Source organism: Castanea sativa, chromosome 10 (genome assembly GCF_040712315.1).
Source record: "Castanea sativa cultivar Marrone di Chiusa Pesio chromosome 10, ASM4071231v1".
In the NCBI taxonomy this organism is placed as follows: Eukaryota; Viridiplantae; Streptophyta; class Magnoliopsida; order Fagales; family Fagaceae; genus Castanea; species Castanea sativa.
Genome location: NC_134022.1, coordinates 40,053,194 through 40,079,985, shown reverse-complemented (window position 1 = coordinate 40,079,985; position 26,792 = coordinate 40,053,194). Strand labels below are relative to the sequence as shown.

The 26,792-nt window shown below is 35.7% G+C and overlaps 3 protein-coding genes across 4 annotated transcripts; 2 read left to right on the top strand and 1 right to left on the bottom strand.

The window, feature by feature from the left end:
* The first annotated feature begins 2,375 nt into the window (after positions 1-2,375).
* Positions 2,376-11,857, top strand: LOC142614135 (uncharacterized). The gene is made up of 12 exons (XM_075786678.1): positions 2,376-2,617; positions 2,942-3,022; positions 3,221-3,376; positions 4,621-4,752; positions 6,070-6,209; positions 6,962-7,048; positions 7,792-7,917; positions 9,711-9,863; positions 10,289-10,390; positions 10,471-10,641; positions 10,736-10,815; positions 11,399-11,857. Exons 1-12 carry the CDS (start codon positions 2,605-2,607, stop codon positions 11,424-11,426), a joined length of 1,269 nt encoding a protein of 422 aa, XP_075642793.1. The 5' UTR covers positions 2,376-2,604; the 3' UTR covers positions 11,427-11,857.
* Positions 11,858-16,023: 4,166 nt separating this feature from the next.
* LOC142613276 (PRA1 family protein F2-like) lies at positions 16,024-17,055 on the top strand. Its single transcript, XM_075785562.1, has one exon. The coding sequence runs from the start codon at positions 16,145-16,147 to the stop codon at positions 16,733-16,735; it is 591 nt and encodes a 196-aa protein (XP_075641677.1). The 5' UTR covers positions 16,024-16,144; the 3' UTR covers positions 16,736-17,055.
* Positions 17,056-19,186: 2,131 nt separating this feature from the next.
* On the bottom strand, positions 19,187-26,184 carry LOC142613275 (E3 ubiquitin protein ligase DRIP2-like). 2 transcript variants are annotated; one of them, XM_075785560.1, is made up of 8 exons: positions 25,909-26,183; positions 25,583-25,818; positions 24,508-24,607; positions 22,962-23,295; positions 22,371-22,813; positions 22,211-22,261; positions 20,723-20,795; positions 19,187-19,864 (listed from the first exon to the last, which is right to left on the bottom strand). In XM_075785560.1, exons 2-8 carry the CDS (start codon positions 25,695-25,697, stop codon positions 19,691-19,693), a joined length of 1,290 nt encoding a protein of 429 aa, XP_075641675.1. In that variant the 5' UTR covers positions 25,698-25,818; positions 25,909-26,183; the 3' UTR covers positions 19,187-19,690. The 2 variants fall into 2 exon arrangements, with proteins under 2 accessions (XP_075641675.1, XP_075641676.1); XM_075785561.1 differs by having other exon boundaries at positions 22,371-22,660; positions 25,583-26,184.
* Between the last annotated feature and the right edge of the window lie 608 nt (positions 26,185-26,792).

The following is a 26,792-nucleotide window of genomic DNA, read 5'->3' as shown; positions in this document are numbered from 1 at the left end:
GATTCACACAAATATTTAACAAGTTTAAGTAAATACAAATACGCATTTCGTGTGTGTGTTAGGAGAAGTTGTGTTGTGGGGAGATTAATCCTACGGCGTCGCACCTGGATCCCCCCACTGAACTGGGCAGTGAAAGCCATCGTGCCAGTTCCCGGACACGATCAAGTAGTCGTCCTTCATGCCTTTGTTTGATTTGGGCAGACAGGAGATTAGCCTAACGGTGCTAGACCGAGATTTCATATAATAACCTACTTTAGAAAGTTTGTGGGACTCATATAGGAACACGACATCGTGCCATGTGAGGTTTAAACCCATCTCGCTCGATTAGAGCATCTACACTACCTAGAACTCTAAAAACGTTTGGAAGGCATTGGTCGGGACACAACCTGTGGTTGCGAAGATACTCCCTCATTACGGGTTTCATTGGAAGGGTCATCCCACCCTCTATGAAGGCTATCATAGGGATGATAACCTCTCCCTCTTTCCTAGAACCGGCCACGGCTGTTGCCGGGCAGTATTCTAACCCTACGTCGCTGGGAATATGGTATTTGGCTCTAAAGCCTTCCATCCCAGGCGGTATCAACTAGACACTTGAATTTTCCCATTACAGAGAGACGATAGACTAAACTTTAAAAGGGAGAGTGTTTGTATTGGTAGCCGAGGACAAATATTGAGGAGAAAAGGTTTAGAATAGGAGCAAGAACTTACAAGGTTGAAGATGTGCAAATCTCCACGGTTTTCTGCAGAGTAAGGTATGATGGCTGATGTCTTGATGGGATTACCCCCTGAGGAATTAAATGAAGGCGCGGGTTCCCGAAGCGTCACGACGTGCGAAAAGGCGGCCTCGAAATTATGTCTGTCCCGCCTAAAATTTCGTGGAGTAATGAGAACCGTTGGATGCCCATCTCACCGTTGAACGTGGGAGACAAAGAGTAACTTACAGTAATAAATGCGCGCGTTTTCGAAAATAAAACCGTCAAGTGTCATCTTCTGGGACGCAAAACGATTTCCACACGTGCCATCACTTATAAAGTGTGTAGAGCAGGTTCTCGTCGGATCGAAACCCTATTTTTCTCCTCGGACGTTGAAAATTAGAGTTTTGAGGGGCTATTGTGGGGGGTAAAAAGATCCTGATGGGAACATGGGCCTTTTGGGCCGTGTTAAGGAGGGCCGACCTGACCCTGGGTTTGGAAATTGTTAATACTATGGGTCGGCCCATGCGCCGAGGGTCCAAGGACCCAGCCGAGGGTGAACTTACCCTCGGACTGACACCCGCAGAACCCGGACTTCATGGTACAGGTTAGGGAATGACACGGTCAAGACCAATGGTTAAAAGGGGTGAACCCTTGAATGCCCCAAGCACCGTGTTGAAGAAATGTCAAAGACAAAGGCTGCTACCTCCACATTAAAGACCCCGCACCTACCACCCCGGCCGCATTAATGGGGAGGTGACACTTGAACAGTGGAAGGGAAACTTCTAGTTACTGTTCAAAGGCACTAAGAAAAGAAATATCTATACTAAGGGAGGAGTTGGGGGCAACACGTGTATAAAGTATTAAGAAGAAGAGTATTTAAGGGAAGACCTAGAACAGAAATGGGGACGGAACTTTTTGTAACCTAAAAAGAAAAAAAGACAAAGAGAGAGAGATAATATAAGAACAGCTCTCGGCTTACGTCCGAGGAGGCCTATTTACATTACTCTTTGCTGTTTCTTAATACTGGCAATCTTTAGTTTGTCATTTAATCTTCACTCACTTCTAACCTGGGTTTCAAGCCCACTCTCTACAAATTTTCATTGTTTAAGGCTCATTGGGCCTGAGCCCATAACTGTTCTTGGGTCCAGGTGCAATTGTGCACTTACAATTGTATTGTAAAGTGATGTGTTATATGTTATAAATATAAGTTTTGAGAGGATAAATACTAAATTTTTTAAAATGTTTGATAAGAATGCTCTTATATACTTATATCTAACCGGTTAATGAGATTAACAAAATTGTATACAAATATCACTTAGTGTAAGTAAAAGTAACGAAAATCACCAAAAAAGAAAAATTTAGAAGTATGTTTAAATATTGTTTATTTGTTAAAAATTATAAATTTATTATTAAAAATACTGTAACACAATCATTTTTAAAAATATGAATATTACCATTAAAAAAAACTGAACGCGCGAATAGGAAACGCACGCTTAGCGGGGAAAATTACAAAAAGTCAAACAAATTACAGGGAAAATAAAATGAAATAGCATAGATATGAATGGGAGAGTGGGAAGGGAAGATGGCAGGCCTAAAAATAGGAATAGGTGGCAGGGCAGCTGCCAACTGGCAACTGGCAACTGGCAAATCAAATTCGAAATTGAAGATGAAGAGACGTGGGAATGGGATGGGAGCATTAAGTCCGTACCACTGCCAATACCAAAACTAACACTAACACGCCTTTTCAGCTTCTGTACTACACTACTTACTTCTTTGGCGCGCTGCTCATTATTTTATCCTTTCAATTTTGTACTGTCAAAAATCGTATCGTTTTAATAGATAAACCAAACTCACTCTTTCTCCCTGCTTCCCCTTGGATTGCATATCTCTCTCTTCTCCTCCTCCTACAATGGCGTTCCATGGTCTCTCTCCCACTTTTTTCTTTTTTATTTTTCATTTTTTTATTTATTATATGTGTAATCTCTAATCTATGTATTTTATTGTTTTTATGTCACATGTTTAGTTATGTTTACATTCACTCACCGTTTGATTTCTTCTCTCTCTCTCTCTCTCTCTTTTAATTAATTAATGGATATATATTTACTATTTACTGTATCTTTTATATAAATCTGGACTCTGCAGTTTAGTCATTTTGTTATTATTATTATTATTTGTGTACTTGTGCTATGAAACAATGTTGTAGTAGTAGTAGTTATCTTATGTATGTTGGTGTGTTTGTTTTGCAGTTCCAGGCCATCCTGAACTTGGTTCTGTGATTAGTGCTGTTGTTTATGCCGCTAACTCTGGAAATCTCGCACCCCTCAAGAGTATAATAATAATAATAATCTTTCCATGTTTCTTTTCTTTCAATTCTCACTCTAAACACACTTCTTACTTCCCTTTTACAGTTTAACGGTCTTACTTTGTGTTGCTTTCCAACCTTCATTTCTTAAAAACAGACTTGTTATTTTATTATTACGTTCTTGCAATCTTGCTTCATTTATTTCCTTGGCATGTTCAAGCAGGATTGGATAAAGGGTTGCTGAAAATGGCAGTGTGTATTCCGGACTCGGAGGGTCGAACCCTTTTCCATTATGCAGCTGCTACAGGAAAGACTCATGTCTCCAAGTATTTTATGGAGCAACTCAAAGTTCATGATGTCAATATGAAAGATGGGCGGGGTATTACTACTCTCACTGCCCCTATTCTGCTTATTTATTTGAATGCAATACAAACAAAGAGATCATTGGAGTTTTTGAAGCTATGAAAGTTTTTTCAGGATGAAAAGAACACACACACACACACACATATACATAATGGGATCTTAATTGCTTTGATATTAAGGTGATTTAAGATGAAAAAAGAATACAAGTGTGTGAAAAACAGGTTTCGTGTAGTCCTTACTTTAATTCAATTGGTATTTGGTGAAAGCCGCTTTGTCTGCCTAGGGGTACATAAAGTTGGGGCAGTGCCTAAATGATTGGTCTATATGTATTTAGGGTTCCGCTACCTTTTGGTTTGGTTTAAGGTCATATTATCTGCCCCAACATTCTGCACTTGCACACTGTGATTTTGTTCTTACTACGTGCTTTCACTAATGGTTGAATTGTAGTATCTTGATGCCTAGGAGTCTGTTTATTACTTGCATACAGATGGTTTTTGTGAGTAAAACTAATAAATTTCCATATAAATAGTTTGATTTGTGTGATACATAGACTATAGGATTATGTAGTAAGTTGTGAAATTTTGCAACATTTCATAAGGACCTCGTTGTAGTTGCAGAACTAAGCACATTTCTACATGGTGACTCAAACGTGTTAAGGTAGGTTTTGTCCAGGTGTGTACTTTCATCTTAGACAATGTACTTGCTTTAGGCGTATTATATTTACAATGTGATACTTATTAACTCATTTGGTGGCAGAATGTATTATATGGTGCATGGTAAGCTATATTCAGGAAATAGTAGGAATTTGTTTGAATGTGGTTTATAGTTTCTGAAGTTTCATAAATTTTGATCTTAAAATTTTGATTATTTTTGTTTGTCTTATGAAAATGGGGTGTTTTGTTACCCCCAAGGCCTGTAATTAATTAAGGTAATTTTGCTTTGTCAGTTTTAGTTTAAATGATATGTCATTGGCTGTTCGTTGTTTTTGTTTTATGTACAGGAATTTTAAAGCTTATAAATGGTGTGTGTGGGAAACACAGCTGGATTGCTCAAATACCCCTTAAATTATTAACAATGTTCACCTTTCTTGTGATGCATCTGATTGCTGTGTTCATTGTTGGTTGCAATTATTTCTAAAATTCCCAAGACCTCTCATTTAGCTCTGTTGTTAAGTAATGAGGAGCTTGGCATTTTTTTCTTACCTAAATATGCTGTGGATGGTATAGTGAAAGATGCATTATGGCAATGGGCTCTTTACAGGTCAAACTCCTTTACACCATGCAATTCTAGGACAATATTATCACACTGCTGCTTATCTTCTTGAGAACGGTGCGGATCCTAATGCAGCAAATGAAAATGGGGAGACTTCTCTGCATTATGCTGCATGTACAGGTTAGCTATATCTCTTTGCAAAAAGGAAAACTGGTCTCCTTCACCCTCAAAAATTTTTCCCTTATTCAGTTTTGGATCCAGATGTCATTTAGTTAGTGAGTATTAGAATTTATACATTTCTGTTTTGCTTGGCTATAATAGAAAAATTAATTTGGATGCTTGTTGAATGTTGATCATATGTAATGAGCTTTAGCTCAAATGACATTTATCAGGTAAGAATGGGTGGAGGTTGCAATCATGGATTCACAATCCACTGAGTGTGTGTGTAATTTACCAATAAAAAAAAAATTATATCCACAACTCTTTAGTATATTCACTTGTTAATTTGCATGAGTATAAAAAAAAGAATTCAAAAACTAATAGTTTACATAAAATAACATGGCTGGAAGGATTATAGGTTTGGGACAAAAGTTTAACTAGAAACTGGATATGCTTCATTATCTTTCTATTTAAAGCATGTGCATTTGCATTTGATTATTGATTTTCCTGGCGACCTAGAACTTCCATGTCAATATATATAAGCGATTGTAGTTGTTGTGGCTCTGCCATTATGGTTGCCAAGTGCAATTTTTTTTTGCTTCCTTAAATTGTCAATATAAGTGTTTTGATTTGTTCATATGATGGGATCTCTAATGCAGAAATTTCTTTCTAATGGCCAAAAACCTAGTAGCTCAATTGGCACCTCATGTTTCTAACAAAGACATCAAGGGTTCAAATCCCCCCTCCCTATTGTAAATATTGAATTGTCAAAAAAGAAAAAAAAAATTCTAATGCTACATTAATAATTAACATGTTAAGGGAATTTACAAAATTTTAACTGCCTCATTATAAATTACTTTTTGCGGAGCTTCTTCAATGTTAAATAATTACAAGGCGCTGCCTAAAATTATGAAATAAGAATAATACCTTCAACAAATCAAGTACTATGTTGCATAACAAGTATCTACAAATTTAATGAAATGGTTTCCTCTGGTGATGGAAAGTGACTGCAATATTGATGGTAGTGAGGAAAAAAATTTGAAGTAATAAATAAATAATTGGAAGATAAATAGCTGGAATAGCTGGAATAGATGGATTAATAAAGATGCAGGATGGTCAGTAGAGAGTATTAAAAGCATGTGAGGGAGAAGGAGGAACTTTATTTTTCAGATTAAGCTATAATCAGAGAGATGGTGCATAGGGTAATTCTTGTCACTATTTATCATTCGGCCTAGTATGAAATCTCATTGATTGTATTCTGACTATTCTCCTTGTTTCTATATATGGCTTTTGGTTTATTTATGCTTTATTATCACTTATATAGTTACACGGTTGCAGGGATTAAGAGAATTTTACGTCTTCTGATTTCAAAAGGTGCCAATGTGGGCGCGATTTCTAATCATGGCACACCATTACATAATGCGGCAGCTCACGGCAAGAAAGATTCTGTCAGAATTTTGTTAGAAAACCGTGCTGACGTGAGCAAGTTTGTTTTTTAATTTGGAAGAACTATTAATTATAACCTGCGTGTTGATGGTGGGACTCCAAAAAAGGATGGATTGGAAAAATATTCTGTAAAACCTAGCATATAACTCTTGTCCTAACCTTGACAATCTTTGAGGATATTTGTTAGCTTCCAAATTTTCAGAAGTTATAGTAAAAATATCATGACAAAGTTGATGTCAGTATTAAATTAGGATTGGATAACCACTATTAGAAATAATATTTCCTATGTATTAAATAAGTAGCATATGCTATTAATCCATAACTTGTTTGAGATGTTCATGTTAAATTTGGTTGGACTATATAACTTCAAAAAAAAAAAAAAAAATTTCTGAGTGTGCGCTAACTTTTACCTTGACTTATGCTTTTTCAAGGTTTTGATATAAGCTTCTATGCACTAGTTCTGTCATTTTTCTTCCTTTTGGTTTAAGTACTGTGGCTTTGACAATTGGCTTGTTGTAATCAAAATGTACCTTGATTTTTATTTTTTGAGGTTTCAACATAAACTTTTATGTATTAGTTGACATTTTTTTTAGTTTAATTACTATGGCTTTGACAATTGGCTTGTTGTTATCACTGATAGTCAGTCACTATACGTATAGCCTTTTGATAAAATAAAAATTATGTCAAGTGAAAGACTTCATATTAGGAGAGAAAAAGCCTACTAAATTCACATATTGGTCTGATGACTTTGGGAATTAATTGTTTTTTGATTACTCTTTTGCAGCCAAATGTAATTTTCCATGATCATGTACCTCCTTTGGTGATGGCTATCCATGCGAATTCAATTGAGTGTGTTGAACTTTTGCTTCAGGTACATTTAAAAAAAAAAAAAAAACTTGTTATACCATAGCATGTATATTTTGTTGCTAGTTTTGCTCATTGTCACAGAAGTTAACATGAATGTGTGATGCATGTCATTATAATCTTAGAGTTTCTCTAGCAATGACCGCACAAAGGAGGTTGTTTAGCTCACTGTCATAAAGTTTTTTCAGTCTTCTAGTTTTCATTCAAAATTATGTGATTCATGAAATCTTCAACTCTTCTCTGGACTAAATGTGATTAATTAAACAGCAAAATAATCGATAACAATGTCTTCTCCAAAATTGGAATTATTATATGTTATCAATATTTCAGAAAGATGAGAAGGCTCATATTGACTTCTCAACATAATTATTTTTTGTGTCAAATGCTTAGCTTTCATGTTTCCATGCAAGAATGCTGGGTCTTACCAGCCAATGAGTGTGGTTACTAGTTGACTTTAGAGCTCCTTATGCTTTGTTAAAGCTCTTCGTTATATTATTTACAAAAGTTTTTCAAAATAAACTACAGTTATGTTATTTTTGTTTACAAAAAGGGATCTATGCTGATTGTTTCCCTTTTGTAATGATGGTATCTCTGAGACTAAATTATGAAGTCTCATTATTTGATAGATTTATTTGTTGTTGAATTATATTGCGACAACCTGTTTGTATATGCTAGCACTTATATTCTGATAGTTATGAGTAATTGATCATAGAAATTTTAAGTATAAGAGCATTTGTGCAATTTCATTAGGCAGGAGCTGATCCAAACTTAAGAAAGCATGGAGTGACACCTCTAGAAAGTGCAGCTTCCGAAGGGTTAACAGAAATTATTAAATGCTTGTTGAATGCTGGAGCTGATCCCAATGTTACCAGTTTTGTGAGTACTTCATTTTTAACTTTATTTTTGTGTCTAAAATCTGTAATAGATGCATACTTGAAGTGAAATACATGGACAGAACAAGGGATGCACATGTAGTTTTTATCACATTATTTATTTTTGATAAGCAAGTTCTTGGACCTGAAGGAAGGGGGAAGGGGAGATTCATATTGGTAGTTTGTCGCACATGTTTAGAGTTCCTTGAGGTAGTACCATATGATGTAGGATTTTGGTTATAAATATTTTAAAACCTTAGATTTATTGAATGGGGGAAGTGCAAAGAGATATCTATTTTGATTTGGTAAGAAATATTTATATTAATGTTGTTGACCTTTTTTTTTTTTGATGACGTGGAGCCTTGCCAAGGCAGGGCCCTTTGAACCCCTAGGAGTAAACCACAGATATATGCACCAGACCCCTTTCCCATGAACCCCCAAGCACTTTGTGCATGAGGAGTTACCTTCAAGAGCTGGGTGATTCATCAATTTTATTTTATTTTAGGTCTTAGTAATTTAATTAGGGTTTTTCATTTAATTTAAGTGGAGTATTTTTGTATTTCAATAATTGGGATTCTTGAAGTCATTTAGAATTAGGTTTCCTAAGTAAGTTGGAATTAGGGTTTTTCTGTGTGAGTTGGTATTAGGGTTTTTTTGTGTAAGTTGGAATTAGGGTTTATTAGTCTACATAAGCACAATAATGTTGTTGTTAAAGGTGAAAGTGTTTGGGGTTTGATAAGTCAACCCTAACACAAAATATTGTTTATATATAAAGGAGTACAGTGATATTACTGTTTTGCCCCTTGTTTAAACTCATAGCAAACTTATTCCTATGGAGATGGATTATTTTGCTAATGAACAAAATTTCTCTTGAAATTGTCCCAATGGTTTACTGACTCCTAGAGGTTTTCTTTTGCTAGGTGTTGACTCCTAGTCTATTTATCCTTATTTTCATGTATTTCGACCCATTAGAAAGCCATTACAGCAAAGCTGTCAACTCAAATTCAAACCACCACCATCAAACCACTTAACCAACACAAACTCTAGCTGCTGCTGTCACTTGAACAACCTAGTTCTCATAAACCTAGCTCCCAAAGGTGATTCCTAAACTGAAGTAAGTGTAATGTGTTTAAAATTTTGATCCTTCAACACTTTCAAACTCAAGGTCAAGTTTCTTCCAACTAAGGAAGAAAGATGTGGAAATAGCAAAAAGATATATTTTAATTTTGGATGTCAATTTTATTTTTGTTGTATGTCTTGCTAGTTTAATTTGGTTTATTAGTATTGTTATTTAATTTTCTAGAGTCAAGGGTTTAGATTTAAGTTTCCTATGTTAGTTAGAATTAGGTTTAATAGTCTATATAAGCGCAATAATGTACTCGTACGGTTATGGATAAGGATTATTCTGAGTATGAATAAAATTTCTCTTGAAATTCTCTCATTCCTTTGGTGCTAAGAAGCACAAGCATGGACACGGGTACGGGTAAGAAATGGTGATACCGGAAATTTCTGAAAAATTATCACATAAAACAGCCGGTACAATACTGTTATGACATGGGTACAACATGGGTAGGGCACCCTAAATGAAGTGTCTTGTGCTTCCTCGCTAGTTCTAGTCAACTCTAAGTGAGGACCATTAGAGGTTTTCTTGGTGCTGACTCAAGCAAGTTTAGGTGTTGGTCTTTATTTTCTGTAATTCAATTTTGTTGTTGCATTGTTATGTTTTTGTTCTGTGTCATTTATGATGTACACGTCTTATTTTTGGAGTCATACTTATGATTCTATCTTTTGATACAGTATGGATTGACACCAATAGAAATTGCGGCATTGCAATGTTATTATCAAGGTGTTGTGATTCTCTTTTCAGTTACCTCTCGTATTCCAGCTATTCCAGATTGGAGTACTGTTGGAATAATGAAGTATGTTCAGTCTGAAGAAGCTACACAACAGGTAATTAAATGTAATCCACCATTAAGATCATGAGATTTTGAGGGAAATCTTGTAGGATTAGATGAAAACATAGTGAAGGCAACCAAGATTAAACCTATGGTTGCTCTCCATTATTTTGACCTTACAGCTATAGGATGTACAAAATCTTGTATGATTAGATAAAAAACACAGTGTAGAATACTCATTTGGATGCCTTCCTTGTAGTTATTTATGTTGTCTTATTTGATTTTATTTTTTTGGGTGTAATGTGATTATTACAATGATCTGTATGAAGGTATTTGGTTGAATAGGCTATTATGAGGGTAAAGTTTAATTGGCCATAGGCATTCAAAATCAGTTAAAATTATCATGTGCATTGCTCGACTCCTATACTAAACTTTTATGTCCAACTTTTTTTTTCTTGACTTTCACTTGATTTCTTGCAGATGAACCGAAAATTAAAGGAGAACTTTTTGACCTTAAAATCCAAGGGAGAAGATGATTTTAAGAGAAAGGATTATCTTGGTGCGATTTGTTGGTATACAGAGGTGAGTAGAGACCTATACTTAATTTAAAGGGAAACAATAAAATAAAAAGATTTTCCAATTGATCTCATGGAAAATTGTAGGCAATAAACGCAGACCCCTCTGATGCTACTGTGTTATCGAACCGAAGTTTGTGTTGGGCTCGCATGAATGAAGGAAGTCGTGCTTTATCTGATGCTGAGGCCTGTATTGCATTAAGGCCGGACTGGCCGAAGGCATACTACAGGGAAGGTGTAGCATACAGGTTATTAAAAGTATGTGAATATTTCTTTTTTGTTAATTCCAAGTTTTTAGCTCAAAATTGATTTTTCAGTATCAGATGATGAGTGTCATTTTACAATGTTGCAGGATTTTGTGAAATCTGCACATTCGTTTAATAAGGCATTAGAGCTGGATCCCAAGAATGAGGAGCTTCGAAAGGCTTTCTGGTATTGGCTTCTATCCACAATCCTGGTTCATCTTATGGCTTATAAGAAGTATTTGAATATTTGGGTGTTTGTCTATAAACTTATTTTAAAAAAATTACGACCAAATTAAAGAATACATACATACACACACACATACATACATATATATATATATATATATTTTGAGGGGACCATGGTGCACCCTCCAACCACATATTGAGCTCTGCCTCTGTTACACAAAATATAGTTCTGTTAAGTTTGCACTGGCTTGAAAACTGGAATCCAGATCTTCCCTTCAAGAGAAGATTTGTCAATTGTAAATGAATTTGCAATTGAGTTTTACTCAAAAGTTTTTCTTCTAATGGATGATCATGTTGTCTGTTATGCGCTTAAAGCTTGCAATGATGTTGTAGCAATTGTAAATGAGTATGATGTGACGTGAATTTCATGGTGAATAGTGTTAGTCATTAGGTTATTATTATATGGTGTATGACCTTTGGTTCAAAACATTCTTCTGAGTTTGTTACTGTCTGAGATCTGAGCTTTGTTTATTCTAAAAGCTATTTAAACGCTGACTGTTTTGTTCATTCCGTTCTTGAAACAGGGAAGCTGTTGGGCTTTTGATTCGGTAAAGTATGTGTATATTGTGAAGGGTAGAAAGTGCACAGTTCGAGTTTTGGTATGTTCTGCTAAAATTTCACATTGGGTTGTGATGAAGTGGGAAAGCTCTCGCAGTAGGAGAACTAGGAAGTCTGTGACTTGGTTTTTTGTCAGTGTATATTGTAAAGTTTACCAAACTCAAGGTGTTTTTCTTCCTTTTTTGGTACAAATGCTAGTAGCTAATTCAGTAACTTAAAGTCGTGTTTTTGTTTTCCGTAAAACAAAAACTGGGGTGTAGAGCGAGTTGATAAAGATAATTTGTCTCTCATTCTATTGTTGGGGCTACTTTTGACCCCCTGGAACATGAAGATTTTAAAGCCTTAACTGCCCAAGGCTTGGGATCCTAGACGCAATACAATAACTTTGCTGTTTAGCGAGTAAAGAAGGTCCTAAAAATTCTCTCTTTTTATTTATTTTTTAATATATATATATATATATATATATATATATAAATTTTTTTTTTTTGGGGGTTGGAAAGTCAGCTTAATGATGATGGTTTTCGCTAAATAATAGAGGAAATTGGTTTTGACAAAAGGTTTTGCAGTCCCAAGAATTGGTTTGGGAGGTGGGGTTTGGTTTTCTCAAACGTAGCTGCCTCATTTGCACTAGTTAAGAATTCGAATGCCTTCTGTTCAGCCACTCCAGTGATGGGGATAGCTTCACAATTCTGTCAAACACTTGTTTTTATAAAGTCACTGTGGAAAGTAATTTGTTGAACTCGTTGATCTCTTGAATACTGGTACACCCTGCGCTCTTAATGTTGCTCGGATCCTTGAAGACATTACACTGATTAGAGATAGTTTTGATTTTTTTTTAGTATACCTTTGTAATGTAACTGTGCTGCTCTAGCTTTGGCTAGAACTACAAAATAAAAATAGGAGATCATTGTTTGGTTAGAAGAATGTCACTTTTTTTTTTTTCTATTTGTATAGTATGATTTTGTTTAAATAAAGCCTATTATCGATTTAGTTTAAAAAAAACGTAATTATTAAGATTTAAGATTATAAGAAATTCTATAAAAAAAATCTGTCAATTGATTTGATTTTTTTTATTTTTGTTTCATTCGGCTTAATTTGAATTGTCTTTCTCACGGAATTCCAATTCTTATATTATTTGCTTTTGTTTTAAAATTGCAAAGAGCATAACGCCCATTCCTTTAACAAAATATAAATAAATTACACTCAAATTATATATATATATATATATATATATATATATATATATATATATATGTGTTTTGACCACATAAGATTAGTTTATAAAATATCAAATTATTCCTTGTAATTCATTGATGATATAAATTATTCGGCTTAATTTGAATTGTCTTTCTCACGGAATTCCAATTCTTATATTATTTGCTTTTGTTTTAAAATTGCAAAGAGCATAACGCCCATTCCTTTAACAGCGCGCACACACACGGATGCATAAAAAATTCTTTTACGATAAATTCTTTTAATAAGTGTTTTTTTCAATGATAGAAGAAACGAGTAATTATACAACTACACAATAATTTTATACTCCCTTCTCTCACAAAATAGTAAGTTTTACTGATTAAAATCATTATGGGACCTACTAATCATGTGTTTTGACCACATAAGATTAGTTTATAAAATATCAAATTATTCCTTGTAATTCATTGATGATATAAATTAATAGTCTATTTTTGGATTAAACTTATGCACACTTTTTATTAATATAGAAGGTTGGTGAATCTAATTTTTAATAAGATTATAAACAAAAATTATTTGTCAAGAGTTTTGTAACTCAAATGGCACTTCATGGTATATATATGTGTGTGTATTTCCATTTATAATTTTGTTTTTAATTATTAGAATGGATTTTTAAAGAGGTTAAAAAATAATTTTTAGTTGTGTTTATTATATATGAAATAAAAAAAGTTAATCAAGTAACTTGTGAACATATTCAAACTTATTCAAAAACAAAAAAAAATCAAACTTGAACATGTGATTTTATTTTGATAATGAGGTAAAGTTTAACTTGTGTTTGAAATAAATAAAAATAAGTTAAGAATTTTGAAAATTTAATGCATAATTAAGTTCTATGGCTATTGGAAGGACGTAAATTGGTTCATGACTCAATAGACTCGGACAATGGTCTAACAAGCTCACAGTAATAAATTTGTTAGAGAGTGGGTTTAATATTGAACGTTTAACAAGTCAAGTAAGAATCACTACAAGTTAGTTTAATATTTGAGTGAATAAGAATAACAAGTTGAAAAGAAAAACACTCCTCGGTCAAGTCTGAGGATGGTATGTTCTTATATATATCTTTCAAACTTATACAAATATTCAAGTACTTCGTTACAGAGATTTTTTTTCTCTCTTATTTTTCTCTAGTCCCCCTTCTGTAAGGGAATCATTTCCCTTTTATACTCCTTCCCCTCATCTCATCTTAACCTTTCACCTGTTAATCAAGTAACTAATCTCCTTGATACTTGTCCCATCAGAACCTTTTTGAAGTCTTTGGTGGGTAGCTGTAAGGGTAGAAGTTACTGTTTAGGCATCATCTCTACATTAATGCGGCCAGTTGGTTAGGTACAGAGCATTCAATGCAGTTTTAGCAGCTTTATTCCCAGATATTTCTATATTCTTTGTTGACTCACCTCTTTCCAAAGCTTATCCTCCTTCCCAAGTATGGTTGTCCCCTTCCTAGTACTTGTTGGGTGATCGGATTTCAGGCTTCCACTCTGTTTCCCGAGGAGGTTTGTCTCTGTGAGAGTCCTTTTCGACAAATGTCTAGGCCCAAAATAGAAGCAAGGACCCTGAGTCTTTTATTTATAGTGTTAAGGGACTGGACTTAGCTCACCACAGCAAAATGGGCTGATTACAAACTAAGTAGTGCGCAGAGCAAGAATCCTATAACACATATATAGTAGCAAATAAGGAACATGTATGTATTGAACAGTAAGAAATAATAAAGGAACAATGTAATAAAGAAAACACACAAAATAAATGATGTGGATCCTTAAAATGATGTAAGATATCTCGTTGTCTTTTCTTAATTGTGAATTACAACGTGCTCACTAAGATGTGTTACAAGGTCCAAATAAACTCAAAAATTACAAAATTAGATGGCTTCTTAAGCCTCTAAGACTTGCAAAGTTTGAATCTCTTCGAATCTAAGTATGTTTTATAGTGATTGTTTTAGGATACTAGGCAATATTTATCTTTCTTTCACTACTTTCTTTTAGAGTTTTCTCAATGATTCTATTTTGATTCACTGTTGTTGAATGCCCCTTCATTGTTGACTGCTTCCCCCTTTTATAGTGTCATTCTAGGGTTTTGGGGTACCACTAGTTCTTTTCCTTTCCTCCCGTAGGTACCAGAGTCAATGTTGTGCTAGTAGCTTTGATGGCTGGCCCCTTCCTTGTTTCTCATAGTTTTCTTCTTTTGGTGCTTTTGCCCCAAAAGCTTCTTGTTGACTTTCCAATTTGGGATATCCTTAGAGAGTTGACCTCTAATCTCTCTTCTTTTAAGGCTTCTAAACCTTACCTTTTCAAACTCAGCTTTTTGGGCTGTTCTTTCCTTTTGTCATTTTCCCAAATGAGCAGATTCCATCCCTGTTAAGTTGAAAGTTTTCCTAGCTACTTCCCTTCATGGTTCTTCTTCCTAGATTTCCCGAGGTACCAGCCCCTTGTTCATGAATTATTACTCTCCAAGTCTTCTGGTTCCTTTCTGCATCATTGGGTGGTTAAGAAAGACGTTTATGTTCTTCATTCCTTGTGTTTCTTGGCACTCTTATTGAGCTATCTTAATCTTATCTGTGTTGCACGTTCTGAGGATCCTGAGCCCCTGGCAGTCTCCGAGTATCCCGGCCCAGTTCTTACCACTAGACTCCTTTTTGATTTTATGATCTTGGCAGGCTGGGTTTTTTCCTTTCTTCCCTTTGTTTCATGGGCCGTAAGACCTATCCCTTCATGGGTTTCGGACTTTAAATCAATTTAATAGACTTGGACCTACTATCCTCTTTTTGTGATGAGCTCAACCCTTTTATTTTTATTTTCCATGAAGTGAACTCACTGTGCTATTTTTGGGCCTTGGTGTTATAACTTTTTTTAGACCTTAACAGTCTCCTTGGACAACATCACTTGCTTGTCCTGATTAGCTCTCATCCTCAGCCAAATGACCTACTTGCCTTTACTAATACTTATTTGTTCGCGGACTTTTTGACATCCTCGGGCGTGACCTACGACCCAATACCCTTATTCGAGCTATTTGTCCCCATAGTTGTATTATCAAATTTTGTTTATGAATTACCACTATTCCATCTCATTCTAAATTCCGACACCAAACTTTTGGTGCTTTTGGTTTTTTGAACTAGTATTGTATAGATGCCGACACAAAGCTTTTTCATGGATAAATTTAGGGTTTTTTCAAATTGACAGACATCTTCCTTTTTAAAAGCATGGATTTTTATAGTATATGAGATGAAACGACGTCGTGCGTGCACACTTTAAATCCCACCTAACACGACAAAACGACATGACGTCGGCTTCGTCCATTTTCCACATTTCTCTTTACAAATTCTCAAATATAACCAAAAAAAAAAAACCCACCGCAAATCTCTCTCTCTCTCTCTCTCTCTCTCTCTCTCTGTTGCTCTGTGCTTGTTTTCAATTTGAGGATTGGAATCTCTCTTCGAATTCTGAAAAAGGGTTTTGGTCTCAGCAATGTCTTCTTCCAAGTCATCACCAGGCTACTACAACACACTTCCCTCCACATCCACAACCGCCACCAACGCCAACGCCGCGAGCTCCGTCTTCGCCACGCGCCGTCCATGGCGCGAGCTCATCCAACCATTCTCCTCCTTCACGCGCCCTTGCTCACGCGGCGAAGCCACCGCCCGCGTCAAGCGCAACCTCGATCACTTCCGCGTGAACTACACGCTCATCGCGCTCTTCATCCTCTTCCTCAGCCTCCTCTGGCACCCGATCTCCATGATCGTCTTCCTCGCCATCTTCGTCGCCTGGTATTTCCTCTACCTCCTCCGCGACCGTCCTCTCCTCATCTTCCACATCACTGTCGACGACCGCATCGTTTTGGCCTTGCTCTCCATCATCACCATCGTCGCTCTAGTCCTCACCGCCGTCTGGCTCAATGTCCTTGTTGCACTCCTCGTCGCCGCCGCCATCGTTGTCCTACACGCTACCTTTCGTGGAACCGAAGATTTGTATTTCGACGACGAGCAAGACGCCGTCGATGGAGGTCTCTTTTCAGTCGTCGGAAGTCCGCCCACGCGCCCCCGCTTCCCTCGCATGTAGATTCAATACAACAACAACAACAACAACAACAACAAATCTGGTTAGACTTAGATATAGCATAGCATTGCTTTTCCTCTTTTTTTTTTTTTTAATCTTCAATTTGATTTCTTTTTTGCCTTTTACTAGTTTTCTTTTTGTTATAATTTTTTTTTAAAATTTAATTTCTTATTGTTTTTGGGAATTTCAAAAGGCATCAATATGTTTGTAAATGCTGTAGCGGTAATGGTATGTGGTGAAGTGAAATGGCATTATTGCTTAATTGCTTCTTAATGAAGCAATTGTTCATTTTCACTCTTTAAACCACACTTGGAAAGATAACATTTTGTTTTGTATAATTGGGAACCTAAAGTTGTAACAGGAATTGTTGTACTTAAGGACAAGTAGTGGGGTGCAAATCCATCTTTGCCAAAAGCAATTTGTGAAACGAAACGATATGACCTAAATGTTTTCAGGGGTTAAATGTGGCCCAGCATGTGCAATGTACTTGTGCTATCCCTCAATTGATGTACAAAGACTCTGCTTTTTGTTATTTGGACCCATATTTAGGAAAGAAAAAGTGTTTGCTAGGTGAGGGAAGGAAAGGAAATTATTGAAGAAACCAAACCAAGAGTTGTTGCTGTCTTTTGAAGCTTTGACCCTGCAAAGCCAATGCCTTTTTCACACTGCTTTTTTGAAATGGAAGACCTTATTATTAGAAGCTTCAAGCTGGTTTCCACATGCTCTTACTATAGTGTTATGGTTTCGTGGGGTTGCATTAGCAAAGCCAGTGCAATGGTTTTCAATCTCTGCTGTTGCTGTTGGAAAAGGTTTCGGACAATATTTGGCTCATTTATTAGTTAGAGGATTGTTTAACTTTTATTTTTTAACAGGGGCAATAAATTTTATTCTTGAACAGGGCCGGCTCAAGGTACCGAGGCCTAAGAAGACAACTTTGAGGGAGTTATATTGTTATACTTTGAATATTAATAGAATATTTATTTAACTTTTGTTTTTTTTTCCATTTAAAATCTATTTTTTTAGAAAAAAATTACAAATTAAAATGAAACCATTGCATTACTCAATGACTATACAACTAAAATAAACACTATTTATTGAATAAAGTAACCAAATACTAAAAAATTATTATGATTGAAAAGTTTAATTTCTAAATAGAGTTTGAGTGTAAATTTATTTACTAGTGTATGATTAATGAGTTCTCTTAACATTTATGTGTGAGAGATTAAATGATTGACTCATCCAATGAAAATATTTTTCTTTAACTGGTTTTTCTTTGATAAAAAATTACTTTTTATTTATTGGTGAATATTTAGGGCTTACTTAATATTTCTATTGCTAAAAATTTAGGGGATTTTTTTTCATTGGGGCCTTAGATGGTTGCCTATTTGGCTCACTGGGTGAGCCGGCACTGCTTATGAATGCATCGGTGTTTTTTTATCTTATAATGGTCCTTTTAAATGTTATTTTGTTAATTTAATGATTATGATACACATTTTGTGTATTGGATGTCTGATTTTTCAGGCCATTTGGTAAGTGGTAACTGATTGATTTGCACGACTTGGTACTTTTGACCTTCCTTCAATTAGTGGGATATTGTTTGATTGATGTGGAATGATTTTAATACAATACGAAGCAAATCTAGCCAACATCTATTTGTTCTAGTCCCAGTTTGATTCATCACTGCCTTGTTCTTCTGTTCTGGATGTTTATAGGTTAGAACCTTGCTGCAAGCTGGTGCTATCTGGTTCATGAATTAAACAACAGTTTGTAGAAAAAGACAGGATTATTAGTCTTTGTATTTAAATTGTTTTTTTCATTGTTTAATGACAACATTGCCACCGGTTTGAGGTAGTTTGAAGTTGAAGTATTTCTTTTTACTAATCTTTTTAGTATCGTTGACCACAGTGAGCTGATGACCTGTGATCTAATACTATATTGTCAATTGTGGTCTGAATATTTTGACCTATTTTTAATATAGTTTGGCGTTGGCCAACAGAAACTTTTGAGACACTGGAGTGTTTGTTACGCACTAGAGTGCTGAATGCAAGCAGAAAAGAAACAAATTAATAAAAACAAAGCTGAGAAACTGGAAAGTTGTCTTAATACGATCGGAGGTCAGCTGAATCTATTTCTATTAGAAAAGAAACAAATTAATAAAAAATACAACCAAAAAAGCTGGAAAGTTGTCCAAGTAACAAGCTCAAGGATGGGTCCCCTTTTCTTCTTTGGGAGTGGAAGGAGATAAAGGACTACCATCACCATGTGACGTCTATGTTTTAGTTAGACTACAAATTAACATTTGACCCTCCTTCATCTCACGCATAATCTGATAATCTTTTGTACCCAACAAAGAAAGGGAAAGATTGCATGCATTTTGTCTATTCTTCTGAGTGTGATATTGGTGTTCACCCTGAGACGTTTTTCAAGTAGTTAGTACTTTGAGAGCCTGTCTATATGAATTCTAATGAGTAGTACTGGATTCAAAGGGAAGGCTTTATAATAGCACCATCACATTCCTGAACAACTCTAGCAGCCTTCCAGGTAACTACTAATTACTTGGGTTCGAAGAGCTCAAACATAAATAACTAATGTTTCTCACACATCCAACTAACTTCAGAATGTTGCTGGTAATTTACTATGGACGGTAATAAATTAAATCCTGTTACAACTTACAAGCAAGTTGAACAACTTCGAGCCAGAAACTGAGTATAGAGGGCAGTTGGATTATTTCAACATGGTTGTCATTAAGGAAGAGCTGTTCCGTCAGCTTATTTCTCTCCTCCTACCCTGAGCGTTGTAGCTAGCAAAAATGGTGGCAGTGATTATTGTGAAGGAATCAATTATAGAACACATACTCATAACATACATGCCGAATCAAGAAGGGCCACTCTATTGCCCCGGAGATTCTAAGGAGTATATCCTGACTGTTGAAGAAGTGAAGGGTGAAGAAAACTATGATCAAGGGTCTGGAACCTTGCGAGCATAGGCAAGCACCATCACAAAATCCTTTGCTGAGGAGCCAATAGATGCTGGAACTCGTTCTGATCTTGATGCCGTTTGCAGCCACAAATCAACTAAGTTATATAGTTGCAAGGTGGGGACAACTGGTTGTCCCATACATTTGATCTCAACCTGCAAAAATGTCAACTGAGAGTTAGCAAACCCATTCTTTGTTTACTGAATATTGACAAACAAATACCAAAGGAACATTACAGGTCATAATTCTCTTTGAGAATTTTAAGAAATTTACTAAATTATTTGGTTCATCCATCAAGGGGGCGTTGCCTGGTGCAATGGTTAAGTATTGGGCTCCCATGGGCAAATTAACAGGTTTGAATTTTTAGAGTGAAATGATGAAGGTTGGACTGTATCGAAACCATTCCTCTCAGGATCCTCCTTAGGTGTGAGAAGCATCAGATAATGACCCTCAATTTGTTTATCCATCGGCAATTCAGAGAACCACACAAAATGTAGACTTCAGTTACTGCTAAAATTTATAACCCATGTGACGGCATATATGCAACCAGGCTCTGCTACCCTGAGACAGTGTGCCTTTATTTTACTCATCACTATTTTCAGCGTTCTAATTCAATTGTCCACTTGCTTTAGAGATAAGGGGCAGTGTTTTAATATGGAAATACTACCCAACCGTGAAACATTTCAAAAAAAAAAATGGTTGGCTTCTAAGTTCCTAAAACATTGCTGCCTTTTAAAGGTGCTTGAGTTTTGAGCTAATGTTGAAAAAGAAGAAATCAACAAAAACAATTTGCCAGTGGGAGATTAAAAAAAGCTTTTGGTATTTAAATTGCATTTAAGGCATAAAATATTTAAGGTCAAGACAACAAAAATGTCTAACTTTGGACTGTTTGGCAATCCAATATCAAGCCGGATTATACCCACAACAACCAAACAGAGCAGTAAAAAATTTTAAGTCAATTTTCTATTTAATTAGAGATTGTCTTTTTAAAGTATCATGTGTGACTCGCTCACCTCAGCTTCGCTGGTGAGATTGAGTTTCCTCATCAGGTACTTTTGGATAAATGAAACAGGTATATTTCCATCCCTGTGACAGAAGAAACAAATATGAAAATGAGATATATTCTGTATATCACATTATTGTCTCCGCTAAAACAGCAACCAAAAAAAAATCTCCAATTCACAAAATTGTGGGTTATGCACATCACTTTGTTTTACTTGAACCATATCAACACAGGGTAGCAATTTGCACTGATGCTGTCCAACTATGACAAATATGAAGCATATACATTGTGAATCTAATACATACCCAATTTAAACATAGCTTTTTTTTTTTTTTTTTGAAGGGTGGGGAGGGGTGGGTGGTTAATGAGCAAATGTGATTTCAAGCCCGTTGGGATTTTTTGTGTGACATTGTTGGATTTCATTATTATTTATTAACATAGTACACATGGAAGGATCAAAATTTCAGTTATAATCCCATATTTTCAGTATAGAAAATGGAACAACTATTATTATTTAGCACATAGTAGTAACCACCAATAAGGCTGACCCAAATGTGAAATTCCTATGTACGAACAGTGATGCACACATTAACATATGTGAGAAGAAAATATCTATGTTATTAACAGCTCAGTGCAAATAGTACAGATAGATATAGTAAGGTTTCATATGAGACATAGAATTACCAGAGTATGTAAGGCCCTCTGAATCACACAGGAGACTCAAATAACTTATTTGAAAGTCTCTCAACTCGAAATAAAATGATTTTAAGCTGCCTGAGAAGCAGCACATAGCACAATGATTGAGGTTATAACTCAAAGAAACACCAACCCCATGTTCAAGGCTTAAGATGGCAACTAGAGCACATAGACTAACCTTATTTCCACAGTACAGACACTTCTCAAAGTATTCAAAACTATATATGCCAATGCCTATCATAAGCGGCCTAAAAGCCGTAGCTCAATAGTGTGTGAGGAAGTTCCCAGTAGAAGGGTGTGATACCCCAATAGTACGGTTCAGACTGCACTTTTTCAAAGTACATATTTTGTAAACTTCACTTTTTTCTAGGTAAAGTATTTTCAAACAGTCATTTTCAAAAACCTTAAAAACAGGTTATATCAATCCAAAATATACACATTTAATCTTATTAATCCAATAAGCTTCCCAAGCAATGAATACCATGTAAAGGTCTTTACTACGCAAGGAGGACATGTAAGCTCTTTGTTCACCTATATTCCCAGCTATATGCTTGGAATATTGCCACAACACGAGAATGATAAAATGTCAAATGGGTGTCAAATCTCTTTTCCATAGTTTAATGCTTCATAAAAATGTTTTTGTATATGTAAAATATGGATGTATAAGCTTGTATAAACTTGTGCTATTGTTTATTATTTAAATCAATAAACTTACAGTGATCTTAAATAAAATACAAAGAAAAAATTCATTCAGCTAACATAATGAATAAAGCCTAGAAACACACAGAAGAAAGGAACTCACTTTATTCTTAAGTAACATGCAGGAATTTGTGGCAAAGGTGCATTTCCTTCCCTGAAAGCATCAATTTCAAATTAATATATGAGCAGAGGAAGAACAAATTTCAAGTATACTTGTCACAGAGTTAATTATTTCAAAGTTTAAAGCTGAAGTTGTTTCTCACTGGTCTTCTGAAGCTACTAGAGAGAACCAAACTGGACCAAATCTTCTTTCATGTTTAGCACCAGCAGCCTCTAGCACAGCTTGGGGTGAAATTTCTGATTCTCCAAAAGCAGGTTTCCTTTTTCGTCTGACCCTTCGCAAAATTTTGGGCTTTCCTAATTCTGAAGAGACAGGATCGGTGATATTCTTCTCAACCTCAACTTTTGATCTGCATTTCATTTCCTTACTTTTGGTTTTTCGCCCTTGACCTTCAGTGTTGGTTTGTGCAGCTTCTAATTTAGCATCAGACCCCTGAGAATTAGACTTGAAAGATTTAGTCCTATTTGCAACTTCCACCAAACAGTTTAAAGGTTTCCAGAGGTCCAATTTTGCATCCCATGGTTCAGCACCATTCTCTGTTTCTTTACTGGGGGTGGATTGGCTAGGCTCACCAGGAGAAGAACTCTATACCGGTGAAATATACAGGAATGGAAATTATTAGTAAACTGGAGCAGACACTCTTTTTTAGCTAGTGGGTAACAATACCATGTAGGCAGCCTAAAAAAATAAGTCAGGGCAAGCATAAAGGAAACAGCATATTGGCCATCATTACCTGCCTAGTATTCTGAGGAAACTTATTTGAAGTCTCAGGTGAGCTTGAACTGTCAGGATGATCTCGCACAGAATCTTCCTCCTTTTTAATGAGTTTCTCAATGGAAAACCTGGAGCCCTGTAAAGCAGCAGCCTTTCTTGCAACAGCTCTTGATCTTCTTCCAGTCATAGTAACCTGTGTCGATACTCTAGGAGTGTCTACCACCAATGATGATAGTGATCTCTCCTTTCTTCTAGCAGGCAATGTTGCTGAAGGAACAACTTCAGGTGCATTTACCTTTCTTCTTTTAAAAGGGAAAATCTTGGCCCTTACATCTTGCAAACTGTGGTCCGGCCTGATGATCAGAGATTATTAAGTATGGCTAAATATACCAATGAATTCCCATAGAAATACCCACTAAAATGTGTGGTTAATACTAATTCATGTGTATGCTCCTCATCAAGCACATATGCTGTTGCAGCAGAATGATACATGGGATCTGTAGGTGAAAGATGGAAAGAGACAAAGCAATATATGGCAATCTGTATTAAGCAAACGTGATTACAACTAAGTGCAATTGGTCTTTATAAGTTGAAGCCTTTGAGAATGAATATAACCGAGATAACAGGAAGTGTTAAAACTAGTCTTATGTGGTGAAAGAATTTCAAATTGCCTCATTCCACTTCCTAATAAAGGTTTCCTTGATACTGGCATCTTCTCTCTGCATCTCAAAGTTACCCAAATGAGCACACAGACCCAAGTTACTGCTATAATTTTTCAACCTTTTTCAGTAAACCCATTGATCGTGGCCTTTGAGGCTAAATCAACTGCTTTGTCCTTTATCAACAAGCTGCAATTACTACAAAAAATGAAGCAGTTGGATGGATCAGCTCCAACAAATTCTTGCTGAACCTCTAATATATAGGCTCATAAAGTTCATTTCATTTGTATAAAGTGTGAAGTTGGGGGATAGAAAGAAATGTTGCTGAGATGTTTTCAATATTCTAATGTCCTGAACCAAATAATTCCCTACTACTTTTAACAAATTTAAAATATTCATATCTCCTTACTCTGGTAGAACCATACAACCACCAATAGTCTTCATCTGATGCGAGTGCATAAGCATGGACCTGATATCAATACTTCCCAAAGGTTTCACGGAATGAAGACACTATCCACCATGACAGGCTTTTTTTTTTTTGGTTTTTTAAATTTTTTTTTTTTTTGGGGGTGGGGGAGGGGGGTGGTAGTCACGTATGGATGCATCTACAGTACAAAATAATCGGAGTTAAACTAAGTGATCAACCATCACAGTGCATTTCTGCTGATCATACCAGCTAATAGCTAGGTGGTACATGTTCAATGTCAGTAATCATTCAACAGGTATCTCAAGCACCATATATGGAAGGGTAGATGCTTGTAACCAGCCAATCATAGGAACTTGATGTAACCCCAATTCATGCTATATATAGAATAAATTACTATCATGTTAAAATTACAGATAGACAGTGAGCAAAAGATAGAGAAATCAGAGATTGTAGCTGAGCTCTAGGCCGGGAGATCCAACCTTAATTTCTCCAGAGGAACACAACCCAGATCAGTATTGCATATTGGACAGCATTCTAATTCCTCTTCTGAAATCTTATCATAGATGCACTTCCTGCAAACTGGATGACATTCAAAAGACAAATCATCAGACAATATCTCTTCACCAAGTCAATAACTCTATAAAAGTATAAGGACTGTCAAATTCACATATGTCAAATATTCAAATAATTATATTTCCATAAAATCTTCAATTTAGGAAAAAAGAGCATTGGAAATATGGGGACGCATGGTAGATTATGAGCATAATTATATGTACTGAGCATTACTTGCAACGGACACATACTTTCCACTAGCAGTTTCTGAATTCAGACCACTCAAACAAAGGGAAACAACAACCTTGAAAGAAAATAAGTCAAAACTTAAAATCTCCTTTCACACATAATGCTGACAGCGGTCCTTATTTTGACCAAAAGAAGAGGCTTCCAAGCAATGTGATCGCAGAATTTACTGACTGCAATAATTATTACTTGATGAATTACATACAAAATTATTCTTTGAAAACTTCCAATAGCCAAAACTTCCAAAATTATTGTATCCTGGGCTCGCCCGTTGGCAAGCACACCCAAAGCCCAGAAAACTACATTGTGTTCTAGGATATAATCCTAAAAGACATATTGCATGAGTGCAGTGCTACTTGGACACTATAACAAAAGGCCATCCATCATATACTAGTCATATATGTTTGACTATTACTATTAGTCAAACATCCAAATCTTTTTCTTCACCAAAAATATTTATGAAACAGGAACATGTTTACCAAAAGTAATAGTTTGGATTGATAGGCTTTTCATTTCCAAACAGACAGATAGAGGAACAAAGATCCCAAAAATCAGAAGAATCCTAAAAAGCCCAACACCCAGATCAATAACAGGCAAAACGAGCCAAACCCAGACAACACACCACAAAATAAGTACAACCCATATAATCAAAACTTAAAAATGCCCCAACCACAAACAAAAATCTCCCAAATTTTACAGAAAGGAGAAAATCTAAAAGCAAGAAGATTAAAAAACACAGATTAGAGAGAGACTCACACGTATGAAGGCATTCAGAAATGGTAGTGGCATCTCTAAAGAGCTTATTACACAAAGGACAAGTCATGCACGCCACAATCGTCTCCCTCCTCACTCTCACCACTTGATTCGCCATTTCCCAAAGGTCGTCTCTTTCTACCTATCTCTCTCTCAGTCTCAACCCCCACGTGTTCACACACTGCATGCCAGCACCACCCGCACACACAAAGAATTTACGTCCATTTCTCAAAGTTCAGCTGCACTAAACACAACTCAGGAGCAAGAATAACCAAACAAATACCGTGCCAGACGAAGAAATTAATGCATAGAGATGGAGAGTCACACACACAGAGAGTAGAGACAGCAACAAGGTTGTTGATCGGTGGAGAAAAGCAAAGCTGGTGAGTCAGAGCTTGAGAATACGAAATGGGTCGGTGAGATTTGTGAGGATTGGACGTGGGTTTTGTTGGATTTGGAGAGAGAGAGTTAGGGTGATTGATCTGAATCGATGAGAGGGGGGAGGCTTTTCTTCGTAGAATAAAAAAGCATGAACCAAATGTTTCCTTCCTTGTTTTGTTTTGTTTTCTTTCGTTTTTAACTTAACTCTTTTTTTGTTTTGTTTTTGTTTTTGTTTTTTTGGGGTTGAGTTTGAAAGTGTAGAGAATGGTTCAACAGCTAAGATACGTTATAGTGAGGATAACGTGCGCTCCCAGTGCGCACGGGTTTTCGTGTACTCAACAACGGCGTGTTATGCGGGGGTTGGTGGTGTTAATGTGTGCACCAGCGCATGTTAGCAAACTGTGGTAAATCCAGTGGTTTTCTTTTCTCTTAGGACAGTGGGTTTTGTTTGCCAACTCAGCATTTGATTAAAAGAAAAGATTTCCATTCAATTATGGATTGAATTTATATATAAATATAAAAATTAACCATAGTTTTAATAATAATAATAATATTTGATTTATTTTTTAATTATCCAATGTTAAAAGTTTGAGAAACAAATGTTTAAAAGGTGTAGCATGTATTAAACACAACTTTTTTTTTTTGATGAAATCGTCAAATACATATTTATTTACCTATGCATGCAATAGAATTATGTGATTTATTACTTTTTTTTTTCTTTTACCAATGCAGTTTCTTTGTTATTATATAGTTACAGTTTTCAAGATTACATATTTTAAATTAACTAAAAAAACTAAAATTTATAGTACTTAAAGAATTGTACTTAAATTTC

Coding starts and splice junctions, on each gene's coding strand:
- LOC142614135 (XM_075786678.1), top strand. Junction 7,918..9,710: donor ATCCCAATGTTACCAGTTTT/GTGAGTACTTCA, acceptor CTTTTGATACAG/TATGGATTGACACCAATAGA. Junction 9,864..10,288: donor CTGAAGAAGCTACACAACAG/GTAATTAAATGT, acceptor GATTTCTTGCAG/ATGAACCGAAAATTAAAGGA.
- LOC142613276 (XM_075785562.1), top strand. CDS start 16,145: ATGTCTTCTTCCAAGTCATCACCAGGCTACTACAACACACTTCCCTCC.
- LOC142613275 (XM_075785560.1), bottom strand. CDS start 25,697: ATGGCGAATCAAGTGGTGAGAGTGAGGAGGGAGACGATTGTGGCGTGC. Junction 24,608..25,582: donor TTCTGAATGCCTTCATACGT/GTGAGTCTCTCT, acceptor AATGTCATCCAG/TTTGCAGGAAGTGCATCTAT. Junction 22,262..22,370: donor CTAGTAGCTTCAGAAGACCA/GTGAGAAACAAC, acceptor TGATGCTTTCAG/GGAAGGAAATGCACCTTTGC.